Source organism: Amyelois transitella, chromosome 27 (genome assembly GCF_032362555.1).
Source record: "Amyelois transitella isolate CPQ chromosome 27, ilAmyTran1.1, whole genome shotgun sequence".
Lineage (NCBI taxonomy): Eukaryota > Metazoa > Arthropoda > Insecta > Lepidoptera > Pyralidae > Amyelois > Amyelois transitella.
In genome coordinates this window covers 4345175-4361208 of record NC_083530.1, presented here as the reverse complement: position 1 = coordinate 4361208, position 16034 = coordinate 4345175, and the positions used below count along the sequence as shown (strand labels likewise).

The 16034-nt window shown below is 34.4% G+C and overlaps 1 protein-coding gene across 1 annotated transcript in view; it reads right to left on the bottom strand.

Moving 5' to 3' along the window:
* Nucleotides 1-16034, bottom strand: part of LOC106130397 (uncharacterized) — a 143829-nt gene that overhangs the window by 36844 nt on the left and 90951 nt on the right. Inside the window, exons 20-21 of the mRNA XM_060951940.1 lie at nt 4562-4664; nt 3597-3725 (exon numbers count right to left, since the gene is read on the bottom strand). Coding sequence (XP_060807923.1) covers nt 3597-3725; nt 4562-4664 — 232 coding nt within the window. The remainder of the gene's footprint in view (nt 1-3596; nt 3726-4561; nt 4665-16034) is intronic.

The window sequence follows — 16034 nt, the reverse complement described above, 5'->3', positions numbered from 1 at the left end:
AGTTCATTATTCGCTAAATCTCATAATTTACACCACTCGTCACTGGCAGTAAGCCAAACGTTTCATGGGAGTTAATCTAGCGAGGTGCAGTAAACCCGTTCGTATGCAGTTTTCCCTCAATCTAGTAAATGTGAATTTTAAGTTGGATGAACGGAATTACACCTTTCATTTGGTGAAAATTTTATATATCTGAAAAATAATGGCAGTCTCTACCCGTCAATTTTGTACGAACAGATGTCGTAATATCCATCCGATTTCTTAATATATCTATTTGTAGAATATAAGGAATTGCGGCATTATAGATATTTATACCGTAATCATAAAAGTTATACTTTATTGAAAATTTGAGTGTGTTTGGCCGCTATCTGCTTAATAAAACAGACGAAGTCCAGAATAGAATAGAATATATAGAATAGAATAGATTTATTTTCAAAATTGGATACAAGGTATCACTTATTGACGTCACATCACTTAAATCTAATTATGACTACTACCGTTTCCAAAGCGCATCTCTAAGAGGCGCAGGTCTAAGATGCTTTATACGCAAGCGTCAATAATGCCTTATCATGCCTTATTTTTCCCAAAACAGATAGTCACCAGGCTCTAAACGCTGCCTTATTAAAAATCCAGCTTTCTAACAATCCTTATATAGCAAAAAATCAAATGATAAAAAGCTCTACAGATAATTCATACATATACATCCAACTATGTCCTGTCATTTCCTACCCGTCAATCGTCTCAAGTTGAAACAATGGTGCTCAATTCTACACAACGCTATATTGTCTGCTTTGAGGAGAAACAACAACGCTGAAACGTTAAAGTGATGAAATCAAGCCTCTTTCCCGGAGGAATAGACAGAGACTACTTTCATCTTGCCACTTGCTACAATTCCGTCATAATTCTTTCAGTCGATTTCTTCCTTGCGATAATTATCAAGAATACAGTATTTCTTACATAAATGACAGCCCTTTACACTACGCTACATCTTTCCACTTATTGCCACGATCTCTGCATACTTCTTTCGCTTCATCCACATTCATATCTCTCATCATGCAAGCTCGTCAGTTTCGGGTACTCTTGTCTTGACCTGACATTTAGCCAGTTCAGTTCTAAACAACGACAGAGTACAGAGTTTGAATATCTGAAATTACAACATGCCTCCTTTTGTTCCGGGGTTCAAAATGCAAGTGTTACCTTAAGCACTGCACATGACAATGTCATATGCAAAGCGGAATAATAACAATGTGTCCATTGTCGTGCGTTAACCGCATTCATATGTGACGTTAAAGCAAGATAAATTATTTTCTCTGCATATAATATTTTAAGTTTTTAATGCTTATCAGCAGTACATGTCGTAAAAGTCGATAAACTGAAGAAGCCTATCTATTAAGTTTTTCCGTAAAATATTTAAAGCACAAATTACATATATTGTAATCGTTTACTTTCCCAACTAAACTATGTACTTTAGAACTTTAGATAGGTAGGTACTTTAGAAAAATACTTAAACAAACTATTTTGTCAAAATTAAACTAATATTAACATAGTTTATTTCTGTTCTATGGTTTCGTATTACTTTTACACATTTTCAGTTCTAAATGTCTCGAGATGTGGATGTGGTGTTGACAGCGCACAACAACACATTCACACCTTCAATTCTAGTTGACAATAATTTAGTTAATAAGTATTATTAGACCATTAGCATAATGATTTAAATATACGATGATGGTCAGTGTCAGGTCATTCATTACAGAGAAAGAACCCAGGGTCCGATTAAAACCGTGATGTTAGAATGGGACAGTTAGTTAATTTTTAAGTGAGTTTATCGGAAAATAGATTATACATTTTCTAGACGAATTTAAAGTTTCATATTTGTCAGTATTGGTAACATAACGCAGATTTATTAAAAAAAACAAACACTAATTCCCTACATATTACCAAGTTTATATCACTTGCGGTGTAGACAGAGCCAACAGTCTTGAAAAGACTGAAAAGCCACGTTCAACTGTATGGCTTTATAATATAACTGAGATACAAAAAGTGATTGATTGAAACTATACCTAGTTCTTCGAATATTCAGTTAATGGACTAATTAAATCACCTATACAAGATACTTTAAAGATTAAACATACCAGAATTCCAAAAAAATTAAGATAAAAGTTAAGTACTTAGCACATAATTAACTAAGTAAAATAATATCAAAATCATAAACAAAACCATTCATATAATTATTTAAACAAATACTTTAAACACGTTTTAAGACCGCATTGCGTCTGCGATCAAGTCTCGCGTGAAACTGAAAACTGAAACTAACCCACGTTTCTGCAACGCTAACCAACCAGATTACATTGTCCCTTGACCGGCGCAGGTCTCCTTACAAACTTGGGATCAATTCAAATCGAACGCTTTACACGACAACCAGATACAAAAGAACTATAGACAGAGGTAAATGTTTCTGATTTAGGGATCTTACAAAATGGTTTCATAATAGTAAAGGAGAATGAACTTTTAATACATTGCGACAATGTCTATTTTTAAATGGAATTCAATTGTTTACAGAAGATTTTACAAGGTGTCTTGAATAGCGCGACCAATAGCTTCTAAATTTGAACTCTTAGAGTGAAAATATTCGATAAAATGCATCGAGACAATAAGTTTTACCTGAAACTAGTCTTTAGGACGAGATATTAGAGTCTATTTTGGATTTAGCGCGGGAAAAGTTAGGACGTTTTAATGTCTGCTTAGTCGCAACACTGAATTCAGTTGGTAGAGTTTCAGAAAATGGAAAGCGGAATTAATGTCTGCCTGCCCTGTCACGAGAGTCTGGGCCGAGTAAAACTAGATTTTTGTTCTTTTATGCGTATAAAGTTTCCTTTACTTTTTATGTCATTTTAAGTGTAATCTTTGGTATGACTGAGTTAAATTTGCTCATCGGAATACCTGGCCTTAAATACACTGGCGCAGAAGCCACAGCAAGATTTTTTAATTAGCTAGAAATAATAATTTTAACGTATTACAGTAGGTAACTCACAGTCTAAAATACTAACTGGTACACTGAGAAGGACGCCAACTTTTTTTTTTTTTTTTTTGACAAATTACACTGATTGAGTTAGCCTCGAAGTAAGTTCGAAACTTGTGTTACGAGATACTAACTCAACGATGCTATATTTTATAATAAATACGTATATAGATAAACATCCAAGACCCAGGACAATCAGAAAAAGTTCTTTTCTCATCATGCCCTGACCGGGATTCGAACCCGGGACCTCCGGTGTCACAGACAAGCGTACTACCGCTGAGCCACAGAGGCCGTAAAACTTGCTAACGAAGAATCGAATATACTCATTGCCCTTTAGTGTAGTGAAGTGAGGTAGTGGAAGACCTAGAGAGCCCTAAAAAATGAATAACGAAGCGCTGGTAACTAGAAGACTTTAAGAGTACCTCCTGTAAACGCACCAAGAACTCCAGGTAGAAAGACTAGCCACCTCCACGCAAGGAACGGATCTATTGCGGACAAGTGACTTCGTATTTCCCAAAATGTCCACTTCTATTCCTAATTTAAATTTAAAACTATAAAAAAAATAAAGGTGAACACTCACTGGTTGTTGTGCGCCGTCAAGCGGTTAGGATCGGAGGCGTTCCGGTGCTTGCCGCGCCGAGGCGCGTCTCGCTCGCGACAGCTCTCCGCGCGGTTCACGCCGCGCCCGCTAGGTGTCGCCGTGCGCCAACTGGAACCAATCCTTTGGACAGTTATTGAGGGTTTAAGATTAATTCATTGGATGAAACGTTAAATAGTAAGGGTCATCTGAAAATTCGAAAATTAGAGCAGAATTGTGTCGGTTGATTACCAAATTTAATAGTAGCATTTTTAGACCCCAGGGGTCTGTCTAGAGAGGAGGGGACGCAAAAAGGGTAAACGGCCAAGAAGAAAAGATAACCTATCCGCCAATAAGGCTGACAGTGGAAGGTGAGCACTCTAGTGACAATATTATCATCAATCTTTCAAGTTTCTTGAGTCTCAAACCTACAAGAAGGTCAGTGTTTAAAGCATTCTATACTATTCATATCAAATAGCTTCATGTTTACTTTTCCCGTTCCCGTAAAAATTCTTAGTTCTCCATAAACCGTTTCTTATCTCTATTAATAAGAGGTTTATTTAGAAACTTCACAAACACTCAGCGCCATCTTAGAGCGAGTAGCGAAACTAAAAGTTAACGATTACCTTCTTCAAGGTGGCGCTACTAGCTGCGCTAATAGATTTGTAAGTAATTATTTTATTGCAAAAGCTTTTATTGTACCAAAAAGAAAACCGTTATTTTTGCTATAGTTTGGTAAGGGCTAAACTTCATGCGCATCAATCCAAAAACTGTTCTGCGGTTTAACTCCGAATGGGTAATAAACAAATTTACAATATCATTAACGAGTACATATGAAATTAAGTGCGCATGTTTAGATTTTAAGAATACTACCTTAGTTTTACATGTATAATAATTGTATTGACATGATATTATTATACAAATAAAAATAAGTTAGTTTATGGCTTGAAATGCTTAAAAATACTAACTTATTATCCTTGTCGGTGACATCTTTGCTGTTCGCGTCACTGGTGTCGACGTCGGCGTCGGGCGCCGTCTGCTCTTCCGTTGAACATTCCCTTCTTGATTCTCCTGCAAATTCGATTAATTCATTAACAATATATCGATACTGAGACCATGGTGACAACTGAAAACGGAACTAGTAGCCTTAAATTTTAGTAAACACACTGCTGGGCTTTGACTTAAAACCAAGTTTTTACCGAGTCCAGAGTCTTTATTAAGTGTGATTGCAAAGATCTTCAAGTTAATTTTAATATGAGAATGATACACAAACGAAAATTAAGCAAAATTAAACAAAGCACCATCTGTGATATTTAAACCGACTACAAAAACAGAAGAGGTTCTCATTTTAACCGTAATTCAATGTATAACATTTTATGTGGTATTTTTCCATTAAAAACTTGGCACGGATATCGCTAAAATAAATAATTAACACCACTATTTATAAATTTATACCAAAAACGTGACCATAATGTATTCCTATACGCCAATAACTAAGCGCCGATAAGGTTATACCATGACAAATAACGTATAAAATAAAAACATAATAGCTGACTCAATAAATACATCCCTCCATCCTACTATTTCAGGAAGTAATTGTACCTACATAAACGATACTTAAAATATAAACGCACATAACAATAAATTTTACTTTAATAAAACAGATTCAACTCAAATTAACATAATCCTTATACCTGTGTTGTATCCTTATTATGTATTAATTACCTTAGTTGATTTTGCGAAAAAGAGTAACAAATACACAACAACTCATCACTTTTAAGTTAAATATTAGTAGGATGTGTGGAAGTGTTTTTATCTAAACCAAATAAAGACCTAACTTCACCATTATTCTCATAAAGAATGTTAAACGTTTCCTTTATCAGTAAGCTCGCAATTTCGCGTAATGTACCCTCCATTGTGAGTTTAGCATGGTCAATGAGATCATCTCTAATTGCGTGTATTGAATGGCAATGACGATTGATTGGTGGTGTGAGCGTGTAATGATAACTTATTGCTTGTCGTAAGTACTTCTACTGAAACCAAGAGTTAATAAATAAATATATACGGGACAAATTAAACAGATTGAGTTAGCCTCGAAGTAAGTTCGAGACTTTTGTTACGAGATACTAACTCAACGATACTATATTTTATAATAAATACTTACTTTTATACAAATAAACATCCAAGACCCAGGCCAATCAGAGCAAGTTCTGGCCGGGATTCGAACCCGGGACCTCCGACCACCTCCCGACCATAGACAAGCGCACTACCACTGCGACACAGAGCCTTCTAGACATCTTTCAAGAAAGTCATAAACCTACACATCACGTCTTTATCTCACAGAGTCAACGGTAAAAAGATTTTAAGGCCACTTTTAGCGGCAGTCCCCAGCCTAAAATAAGAATTCCAAATTTATTATAATTTCAATCAACATTTTCATCCTCCAGACTACAGGGCAGACCAGGCATCTTGTAGGGATTTCCACTTTATTCGGTTGGAAGCGCTCTAAATTTAGCATTTTCAAAAAAAAAAAACGTTTTAGATTTAGAATATGACTTTTTATAATCTCCGGGCAGACTATGAAAAAAAATATACGAAAAGAAGACCAAGGATCACTCCAGGGTAGGGCAGGACATGTTCTTCATCGTGCAAAACATATAAATATGTATGACGTCACGCGTCACGAGAACGAGGGTCAACAACATAGTAACGACTTAGTTAATTGGTCACCAGCCCTGGACAATACTGTTACTGAGCAGTTAAAATTACCGTTAAATGATAACATGCAAAAACTGACCAACTGTGGTGAATAAGTTAAAGATTTGATGAAATCCATTTTATTGGTACAAGAGTCCATCAACATTTTGGAAATAATGATTATCAAGACCACTGTAGATGAAGTGAAAATACTATATCAGAAAAATGCAATAAAAGAAATTTCATATGTTTTCGATCTTAATTTCATCATTAAGCCATCCAAAATAGTCTGGTGATTAACAACTCTCTTTTTACGACGTTTAGGATAATAATGTGCGTGTATCTGGTGTGTGAAACTTAAATCAAATCGCAGAGTTACTTTTAAGAGAAAGTTTTCAAAGTTTCAGTCTCAGAATTGTTCCATGGTCATATCATTCATTGATAAGTATGGATACTTCAATCATCAATCAATTGATAACTAGATAGTAGTATCTGCATCCTGTCAGGAGCAATGGCTCGATTAACAGGCTTTAATTCAACCAATTTTCCATATTGGTATTTCACAACTAGAGTACTCCAATTTCGAAGCACCAGTCATATCATAGAGACTGGCCATGAAAATAACAGGAAAATTTATTTATTTGTTTGTTAATACTTATTGGTTACACGACATCCACGTATTAATATTAATACTAAATTGTCATTTACAAACTTCTCTTAATACTCTTAAATATAATGTATTTCATCTCACCCAAAATACTTAGTATACGTCCTTAAATCTAATCTCGAACAGGTAATATCCTTTCGACCGCCAATGTCGATTGGCATTTCGGGGAATTCATTCACACACCTATAAATTTGAGTACTACATTTTACCACAAGGAATGAGTGTTGGAACTAAATTGAGGTCACGTTAACAATGACGCCAAAGGAAAGACAATTTAAATAATCAAATTCATGCTTATTCGTATTAGAATACCTTTTGAAACTAAAACCGTGAAGGCATCAGAGCCCGTTATAATCATTGAAATCTCATCAATACTTAACACATTAAAGTGAAAACTGACAAATGAATAATTGTAAACATCCGTACCTCATCTCACTTCACCCAGATCATTATAAATATTAATAATGGACTTCCTCATGTTGACATCGTCATTGATGTTCAAAACAAGAGTGAGTATGAAAGACATCTTTTATTTCGGATTTAAGATGTTGTTGATTAGCAATTTGCACGTTTCACCATCGAGTGGGGTTGCCAAGCATTCGGCTAAAGTCAAACACAGTCAGGCTTTTTGATTTTCTGTCTGGCCAGAATTTAAGATGTTAGACTTGTCCGTCTTACTTTACTGCGGATCGAGGGAGGACTCACGAAGAAGGAACGCCGTATAATAAACGCCAATGGATTGAACATGAACACTGGTACCACACCTAGCCAAGCAAAGCAAATGAATACACTAAAAACAATGATTTAAAGAATCCAAATTTGAGGCGACCAAAAAAATGTAATTTCTTCGAGCAAGTCACTAATCAAAATCTCGTAAATGTAAAAATTTACAACAATTAAGGGTGTCCACTGTCCTGTATTTTAACCCAAACGTTAGGCCAAAGTTGCAGGTCTATCCTACTATCCATTAGGCGCCCTGTCAACCCTAAGCCGGTGATGTTAATCACATTAAACGAATTTAAACTTTGTATTCAGAATTCGCGATCGGGGTCGACGGCCAATCGAGGTGCATTTGAAACGGTGACGTCATCATGCAGGCCCATTGATGCGAATTGAGGCGCGTCTCGAATTAAGTACTTTCAATCGAATTAGGAATGTTCTGTGCGGTTGCATTTGTGCGTAAGAAATTAGGAGCATCTTCAGTTTATATTGAAATTTATGAGTTCGATGTATACTAGTCTCAAGTTGATGCAATATCTTTAGCTGGATTGCCACTGTGTTTATTTGACAGCATCTGTGCCGCAGCGGTAGTGCGCTTGACTGTAACATAGTTGGTCCCGGGTTCGAATCCTGACCAGGGCCATTGATGCAAAACAGTCTTGGATGTTTATCTTTGTAAGTATTAATTAAAAAGCATATTATCGTTGAATTTGTATCTCCTATCAAAACTTTTTAACTTGCTTTGAAGCTAATTCCATCTATGTAATTTTTTCCGTATAATTATTATTTATTTATTTTAAGAGATTAGAGCTATTTAGTAACCAGCCAGATAAAGACTACTTCGATGCGGCAACTTTCTACCAAAAGCCACAAAACTAAAATGATTACAAAAGATTATATCAAAAATGATGCTCTACACTTCAAATACTCCATTAAATTGTAAAAAGAAATATTTGCGCTTTCTGTCTATATTCACTCTTTAGACAACATTACTTTAGATATGGACAACCTTTAAAGGCATTATATATTATAAGGAGGAATCAAGAAGATTTAAGAACAGATTATTTATCTGTACAATTGATTTAACACCTATTCCGCGTTCAGGTAATGTTTTTATTGCTCTTTGTTGAATCGTATTACGCATGTTGTTAATCGTTTAAAGAATGTACTGTACATTTATTGACATTGTAAATTTTGCACCATGTGTTCTTGTTCTGCTATAAAGGAACGGTACATTTTATTCTGCAAGGTCTTACACTACACTATTTTTTACATGGCATGTGTTGGATATATTACCCAAAAAAAATTAATGTGGCGTTCCAATCAAGAACCACTCTTTTACATATACTTTAAATTATTAAAAAAATATATAGAAATGGACTAAAAACAAGTCTATATTCCATTTAAATAATGTTGTTGCACGAGACTTAACATCAGTGAACAACACGAAAAACAAATTAAACGTCTTAATAAAGTCTGAAGCCAGAATCACTCGCAACAAAAATAAAGCTACTAATAAAAACCGTATTACTCAAGCGATTAGTGAATCTCGAATTGGCGGGAGTCAAACCTGGTACAATGCGAATTTGGGGACGTGACTCAACGAGCCGGAGGATTGGCAACTCTATTTATACTCTTCCGGCTGTTGGGATGCATTCGTGCATATCAATTAGTACCAATAATGATAGCGATAAACTTTTTCAGTACAGTAAAGGAGCAGAAGAGACGTCAATATTTGATAAGTTGTTTAAAAAAATATTTTTTTTGTGCCATGACACTGTATGTCACTAGCGACCCGTCCCAGCTTCGTACGGTGTTTTTGATTATTTTCGCTTATTTCAATACACCTACGTTTCAATACAATAAAAGCAAACAAAAATTACAATCAGCATAAAACGATACAAAGAATTTTATCGTCTTCAATTTAATAACAGATCCTACTACCTACCTTTAAAACGATAAATTTTATTCCTTGTGTTTTCATACCACGTATAATAAGTTATGTCTGCACTTCCCTGTTTACGTTGACTGTATTTTTCCTCATGAGGCTGAACAAAGTTTATTAGCATCAAGGTGAACGGCTCTGCATAAGGAGTAATCGGTCTATTAAAGTAAGACATATTGTTCACCTTATACGAAGAAAACATTACAACTGATCCTCATAATAAAAAAAAGAAACTAGATACATAGAAGAAACGTTGAAATGATGTAGATTGAAAAAGAGATCTTGTTACAGAAGGAATTATATTGCTAAAAGATATTTCTTATACAGCATACATAGATATCTATCTACATAACCCCGGTAATAATATACTTCCTAATTTAGCATACTACACTTTACAAAGTATTGATACTAAACAATAGTTATCTATACTAAAAAAGGGAGAAAATTTAAATAAAATTTGGAAAAACACAAAGCCATTTGTTTCTTACCCATTAAAAACTTATTAATGAGTTATTACTTATTTTATTGCAATAATACAATAACTTGCCGTGCCTTCAATGCAAACAATCGTATTCATAGACACAAAGTGTGCTATTAAAGAACAACTACGCATTCAGTTATTACATTTCAGATACGAGTAGAACCTACAAAATTTGCTACATTTAAGACGAGGCGTAACGCGGACAGCGAATTACACGCTCAAATAAACCGAGACTCAAGACAGCAGAATCTCTAGACGGATTGGAACCGTCCAATCAGTTGACAGCGTGGACAAAAAACAATGTAAATGAACCTGAACGAAACTGGCACAAGAACCTTTACAGACTAAAAATATCTGTACCCATGACATCAAGTCTGATGATTTGAGCATTTGAGCAACGATAGAAAATAATTCAACAAAGAATGTTATATCAAACAAATAGATAGCTTGAAGAGTTACATAAAACGACACAACAATAAGAATAATGTATTTTCACGTTTAATGCGACAATATGGACAATGGTAATGCAAGAAGAAAAAAATAAAAACAACTTGAATGATTTAAGGTCTCTATGGTACCTGCGATGTAGCTAAATGCAAACTCGTGTACAAATAAAGAGCTATCGTGACCTGAACAAGGAGATGAGACCAGTTCTAGAGAGCATTGTAAGGTCAGAGCGAAAATGAACCATGAGTTGTAGTGTAATAAATTATTGAGACGTCAAGAATACAAAGCAACTCATATAACAATATTTTGATAATTGAATAGACCAAATAATGTCAAAATTGCAAAAACAAAAATATATTTCAATTGATCTTACCTCTTGATCCACTGAATAACCACGAATTATGCTTCGTAGAATCAGAATTCTTCTTTTTCACTAATGGTGTTTGTTCCACAATACTAGCTTGTCTACTTCTTGCAGCTAAAGGTGTCTTCACACCTTTCTTCTTCGCCTTTTTCAGGGTTCCGCTATGAGACTTTCTAAGTGTATTAACTTTCACACTTTGACTTTTACCCCGAACTTTGCTTTTACTTCTAGATGTTTGTCTGCTTAATCTTCTTCTATGCTCACCCACTACTTTAGGAGTGGGAGGTTCATCATCGGAGTCAGTTTCTGGAGGAGCTGATGGTTGTGGAGATGGTTGATGTGCAGCTATAGACGCTTGATTCTTCTCTATTTCCAAAAACAACCTAGTACAGCTTAGAATTTCTTCAACGCTAATAATTTTGTCAGTAACCTCAGGTACCACTTCTACTGGTTTCAAAGAAGTAGGTGTCTTTTTTCTTCTGAGAAAATTGAGTGCACTAACGGAGGAACCTTTACTAGATTTTCTAGGTTTCGGCTGCTCGGTATTACTACTTTTCCTGCTGTTTGATTGACTTTTGTCTTCTTTTTTACTATTTTTTCTTATTTGATCCAACTTCATTGTAGATCCATGAATAGAATCTTTATCTTCTTCACTCCAAAGGCTTTCTCTAGACTTTTTCTTATCTGAATGTTTCTCTAATTCCTTCCTAGCATGATCGAAAAATTCATCACCTAAGTTTTTGACCATTTCTAAGGGATTAGATAAGGACATTGTTTTACGGTGTCCTTTCCTTTTATTGACAAGATCTACTTCTTCATCTGTGACAGCAAGTTTAAGAGATTCTTTGCTTATGGTTGGAGTCTTGAGCCTAGGGAGCGCATCATCACTGGCTGATACAGCGTCACTGTGGCAATCGGCGGATTCATATAGAGATTCATCACTTTCATCTCGCCGCTCTGTTGAAGACACACAATGTTTTAATTTTAGCTTTAACTTCTAAATCGGTTTCCTTGCCATGTGCTGATAAAAACGTAAATTAAACACATAATTACTGTCAGTGATTATCAAGAAGAAAAACTGAGACAATGACCTGACAAGAACTGTTTCAATGATTGTAAATTGATCGAACGCAATGTCAAGACTACATGAGTCATAGCAGTTACGGGGAACGCATTTCGAAAAAAGTTATTCGCTTAATTAAGATTACCATACAATGCTGAGCGTAGTATAAAGTCGAGGCTATATAACCGTGCGAATACACTTTCTAGACAGAACAAAACGACTTAAGGTATTCAAGCATGTAAGAGATTTTATGCTAATAATGTTTTGTTTTAGTTCCCGCATATTGCAGGCGAGAGTATATAGCTTTGATATTGGTCAAAATTTCAAATGCATTTATAAAATTAGTTTGAATAAACTACATCATAGCATAACGCGAAGAGGTATTTTTTTTTCAATAAAAAAAACTTCATTCTAATTTTTTAATTGACACCAACTCTCCATATGGTACCTATTTCACTCGGTAGAACTGAAAGATCCAAAACGATATTTATAGAAAGAGATAAACATATACCTTCTTTACCCATAAGTTAGAGCAAGACAAAACAATAACACGAGTAAGTAAACATCGCGTTAATAACTATTACTGAAATCGAGGTAAAGCGATCTAATCTCGGTGCAATAAAAATCTTATCATCTGTTTGATCAACGCAGACTTCGAATATTACAAAGTTAATAAAATGAGAATGTTTACGTAGTTAAAGCTTTTAAACCTGCCCCAATTCTTCTTATTAATCTTTAAATCTGTTCTTAAGGAATTTCATCGCTAATGGTTAATATTGAACTGGTGTATGGTGGGTAATATTGAATGGTTTTAAATCAGAATCAACACGATATTATTTATCATTAACAGTAGATGTTGCAGCTAATTCATGTTCTGCTCTTGCATAATACTTGCATTAATAAGTATCAATGGTTCTTTGCGAGCAGATTACAATATAAACAGATAGTTTATTTATGCGAGAGTGGAAAAAAAAATTACCAAAAATTTAAAAAAAAAATCAATCTGTTAACAGTCCCGAACTTGGTGATCGAGTTGTGATCTAAGCAAGTCAGGCGATCGACTCAAATTTAAATTTGGTTCTGGCTCAATAATAGTCGTGATCTTTTCGCATTTTAATTAAATTAACAACTGGCAGTCCAAGACACCAGTTACGAATACTAAATACTTAAGATCTTAACATTCCCAACACCGTCACAAATTCGGGCGATATCCGCTCGGCATGGGCAAACCCAGTCGCAAGTTTTAATACACGGTCACCACGAGTTTATATCTTAATGCTATTGTTATAAGATTCATGGACATACATAATTTTGTACGAATCTGTTTTAGAACAGTTTTGTGACTCAGAGCTATTCGCGAATTCACATCCGATGATGACGTATGTATTTAATTCATAATAACTTACAGAATCAGTAATAGTCACTCCTGCGGTAATAATATAGTTCTTTTTCTTAGAGAACTTAAAAATGGCTATTGAACAATTAGTATTTTTCACTGGGCAATGAAGGTCGACATAGTTTTTATCAAACACACAAAACACACGAGCGCGATAAACTGTTCAAACACGGGATTATGAGAAAAATGTTTGTGGTCAACTATTACCTAAAAATGTTAGTAAGTGAGGTAGGTATTTTCCAAAATTATTCGACCGTCATCTAAATGAGTTCATTCCAGAATCATCTTAAAATATTCAAATATTTTATTAAAAGCGTGATTAGATGGCTGTAAGCCTTAAGGCTGTAAGGTTGTTAAACAGGAAATAGGTACGAGTATTAGAAAAAAATAAAAGTGAATCAAAGGTAGACAACCAAATAAACTTAACCACAAAACTGAAAAGCTAGTACGTATTAAACAATTTTTAATAATGCCAACAAGATCATGCTTATAGTTATCGTAAGCTATATTTACATACAAAATCTGCAAGGTAAGTACAATAGGCGGACACAATGCAAAGAATGACCAGACTTATATATGATTAAACAAACAACCATATAAGAGTTATTCTTAATATTCCAGTCAGTGCCAAATACCTTCATTGAGCAATGAAGCCGAGACGGGAAAATAAAGAAATAACCGCCAGACGTCTACGAGCTATAGCCATGACGTCACCCGCGGTCGGTTATTAACCGAACTCAGTTTTTTGTGGTCTCAGTGAGCTTTTGTCGAGAACGGCAGCAAAATTCAATCAAACTTGGATTAGTAATCACTAGCTGGCAATGATTAAAACTTTACACAATTGAATTGTATTTAACTGAAAGAGGTTGGTGTTCCACAATTATTAAAAATATTATTAGGTATTGTCTACTAAGAAAATTAAAAAAAATCAGCTATAAAAATCAAAGTTATACAAAGTCTCTACGAATATTCTATTCATTCCGTTACTATTACTGAAATTACCTACATCGTTTGAACTGTTTAAGGCAGAACGTTATAAAAATATAAAGCCATTTAGAAAATTGGAGTCATTTAATAGAAATACAGGTCAAGGTGTCTAGTTAATATCCTTTGTGCACGCATTCTATGTAAAGCCGACCTAATTTTCAAGTCTTACAATGTAAATCTAAATTAATTTAGATAGATGTTTTTTTTTAGAAAATCGATTCTAATTTATTGACTTACTTTCCCGGTAACATCCTCACATGTCTAAGTTTTATTAAAATTTTTGATTGATTTCTATGCATTCCAAGCAATAATATATCCGTCATGACAACATATAATTTGAGCCTAATTTGTTTGTTAATGATATAATATTAAAACCTAATAAACTTACACATATGTATGAAATGTCGTTCTTTCCCGGCGCGTGATTACGATATCGCATATGTTAATAATTATAATAAATGTATAGCACAAAGTATGCAACGTAAATGCCGATACTACACGATTGCTCATGCGCCGTGAGAAACTATGTAACTATGACAGTTTTAAATAAACAATAAAATCAGACAACAAATTGTAATAGTTTTCGTTTGACATTGACAAACAATAACTGATTATAACAAAATCAAGTGATTTAATTGACGCTATAAATATTGTAACAGATGCTTTATATGACAAAAGATATAAATCTAAAATGCGTTCGCCGTAACTACAAGCTGAAATTCAGTTTAAAACCTAAACTTACTTTCAGATGGCAAAGAAACCGCAACAAGAACTTCGGAGGAACATCAAAATTTATACATACCCAAAGAAACTTTCATATCAAGAATATCTGAATAGCGTCTCCTCTCCTTATCGCTCTCTGTCGAGGTCTCCCTTTCACTGGATTCTCTCGTCGGCTTTAACAATGAGCCTTTCTTCTTCCTCAATTTACTTACTACCCCATTCTCCACCGTCTTCTCAGAGACCGGTTTCGGTTCTCTTTTAAACCACATCATTCCGACCATTAGATGTTATTTCTGCTTTATCAACTGTTATTTTGATAACAGTTATTTCTCTAACAACACTATTTGGGAACATTAATCCGTTATCACTTCACTTCACTTCGTTTTTGATTTTAAATTTTTCGTTTTTGTCACTTTTACACGATTTTGGCAGGATTTCACTAAAACAAAATTGGTATTCGATCGATATGTGACGATTTTGGCAACGTTGGTAGGATTGTTATTAATAAACTCGGATTGTCGCCCTCTGAGTGCGTTACTAATTATAAAATTTACATGTACCTACTTACAATGCATTTGTGTGGTGTATGTTGATTTGATATATACAATTATTTATTCTTATGAAGGTTAATGTGTTGAATATAAAGAGCTTTACTGTATATAATGGAATTAAATTAATTCTCATTAAGATACTACTTGTTTTCAATTACACTATCTAGGAGTTCATTATCATGTTGAACACACATGCATGCATTGTAATTGATGAGTTCAATAGAATTATATATATTAAATATTTTACTATTAATAGAATAGAATAAATAGGTATGGATGTTTGGCAGTCGAAAACTTACTAGGAAAAGAGACATTATTACTAAAAGCTCTCTTTGGCTATTCATTTGTTGAAGAAACAAGAACATACAACTTAAATTTACGTATAAAACAAACACGCAGC